Below are 1,145 nucleotides of genomic sequence, written 5' to 3'. Positions count from 1 at the left end.
CCCCCCCCCCCCCCCCCCCCGCCACAACGCACCGACCGACACAAGGGGCTCGAAACAACCAAAACGAAAACCAAACCAAAAAACACACTCCGAAAAGCCGTGCGCCCCCCCCTCCCCAGCCCCAAACCAGAGCTGCTTATCCCTGCAACCCTCCCCCCAAAAAATAAACCAAAACTTTTTTTGCAGCTTTCTTTTTTTTTCTTTCCTTTTATTATTTTTTTTCCAAAAGTTTTGGGTTTTTTGGTCTGCAGGTTGCGGATCAGCTGGGCAGCCTTTCCCTCCCCCTTTGCCTCCCTTCTGGGCACCTCCCATGGCTGCTGCCTTCCCCCTCACCCTCAGCCCCAGGACGGCACAGCCAAGCCTGTGCAGAGCCCTCGAGGATGGACGGAGGACGTGAGACCGGGAAAGATTCATTTCTTAAGGAAGAAAATCGAAATTAAAAAAAGATTTTTTTTTTTTTTACGTTCTGTTCCATGTTAGACTCTAGATAAATGCCAACCCAACAGCATCAACTAAAAATAATCGTGGTCACTGGAACGGACCGAGTATTTACATCATTCCTGCCGCTCCCCGCGGCAAGAGGCTGTACAGGACTGGCAAGCCGGGGCTTCCGCACCCGCAGGGGCTGAGGGTCCCCGCACAAAGCTGGGGGGCACTGGCAGGGCAGGAGCCAGCCTGCGCCTCTGCCCAGGGGGCAGCAGGGGACACGCTAGGCTTTTTAATTTTTTTTTAAACTCCTCTTCTGTTGCGTTTAAAAAAATAATAATTATAATAAACCTGGTGGAGTGGTGCAGGAAGCAAATAAATATCAGTCAGTAGAGATGGGGGTGGCAGGACCTCCCCAGGGCATCGCCACTGCTAACGAAGAGGGAGGAGGAGGAGGAGAAGGAAGAACCAGAGTCCTGCCCAGGAGGCGGTGGGGAGTCCCCGGGTGTGGGGTCAGTGGCAGCTTGTGGGGATGGTGATCGGCCCCTCACAAGACCTGGAAGCGCCAGGACGCCTGGTCCTTGTAGTCAAGGCAGTCGGGGGAGTTGAAGTTGAGCTTCCAGGAGGCAGCAGCGGCAGCGGCGGGCTCCTTGTAGTCCAGGCAGTCGGAGGAGTTGAAGGGCAGCCCTGTGCCGCCGTAACCTTGGTGGTGGTGGTGG

At 55.1% G+C, this 1,145-nt stretch overlaps 1 protein-coding gene across 1 annotated transcript in view; it reads right to left on the bottom strand.

The window, feature by feature from the left end:
- Positions 1-551: 551 nt before the first annotated feature.
- Positions 552-1,145, bottom strand: part of OTX1 (orthodenticle homeobox 1) — a 3,295-nt gene continuing 2,701 nt past the window's right edge. Inside the window, exon 3 of the mRNA XM_017726682.1 lies at positions 552-1,140. Coding sequence (XP_017582171.1) covers positions 974-1,140 — 167 coding nt within the window. The 3' untranslated portion in view covers positions 552-973. The remainder of the gene's footprint in view (positions 1,141-1,145) is intronic.

Source organism: Corvus brachyrhynchos, unplaced genomic scaffold, assembly GCF_000691975.1.
Source record: "Corvus brachyrhynchos isolate BGI_N302 unplaced genomic scaffold, ASM69197v1 scaffold312, whole genome shotgun sequence".
NCBI lineage: Eukaryota > Metazoa > Chordata > Aves > Passeriformes > Corvidae > Corvus > Corvus brachyrhynchos.
The sequence above is the reverse complement of the archived record's forward strand: the minus strand, read 5'-3'. Positions and strand labels throughout refer to the sequence as shown.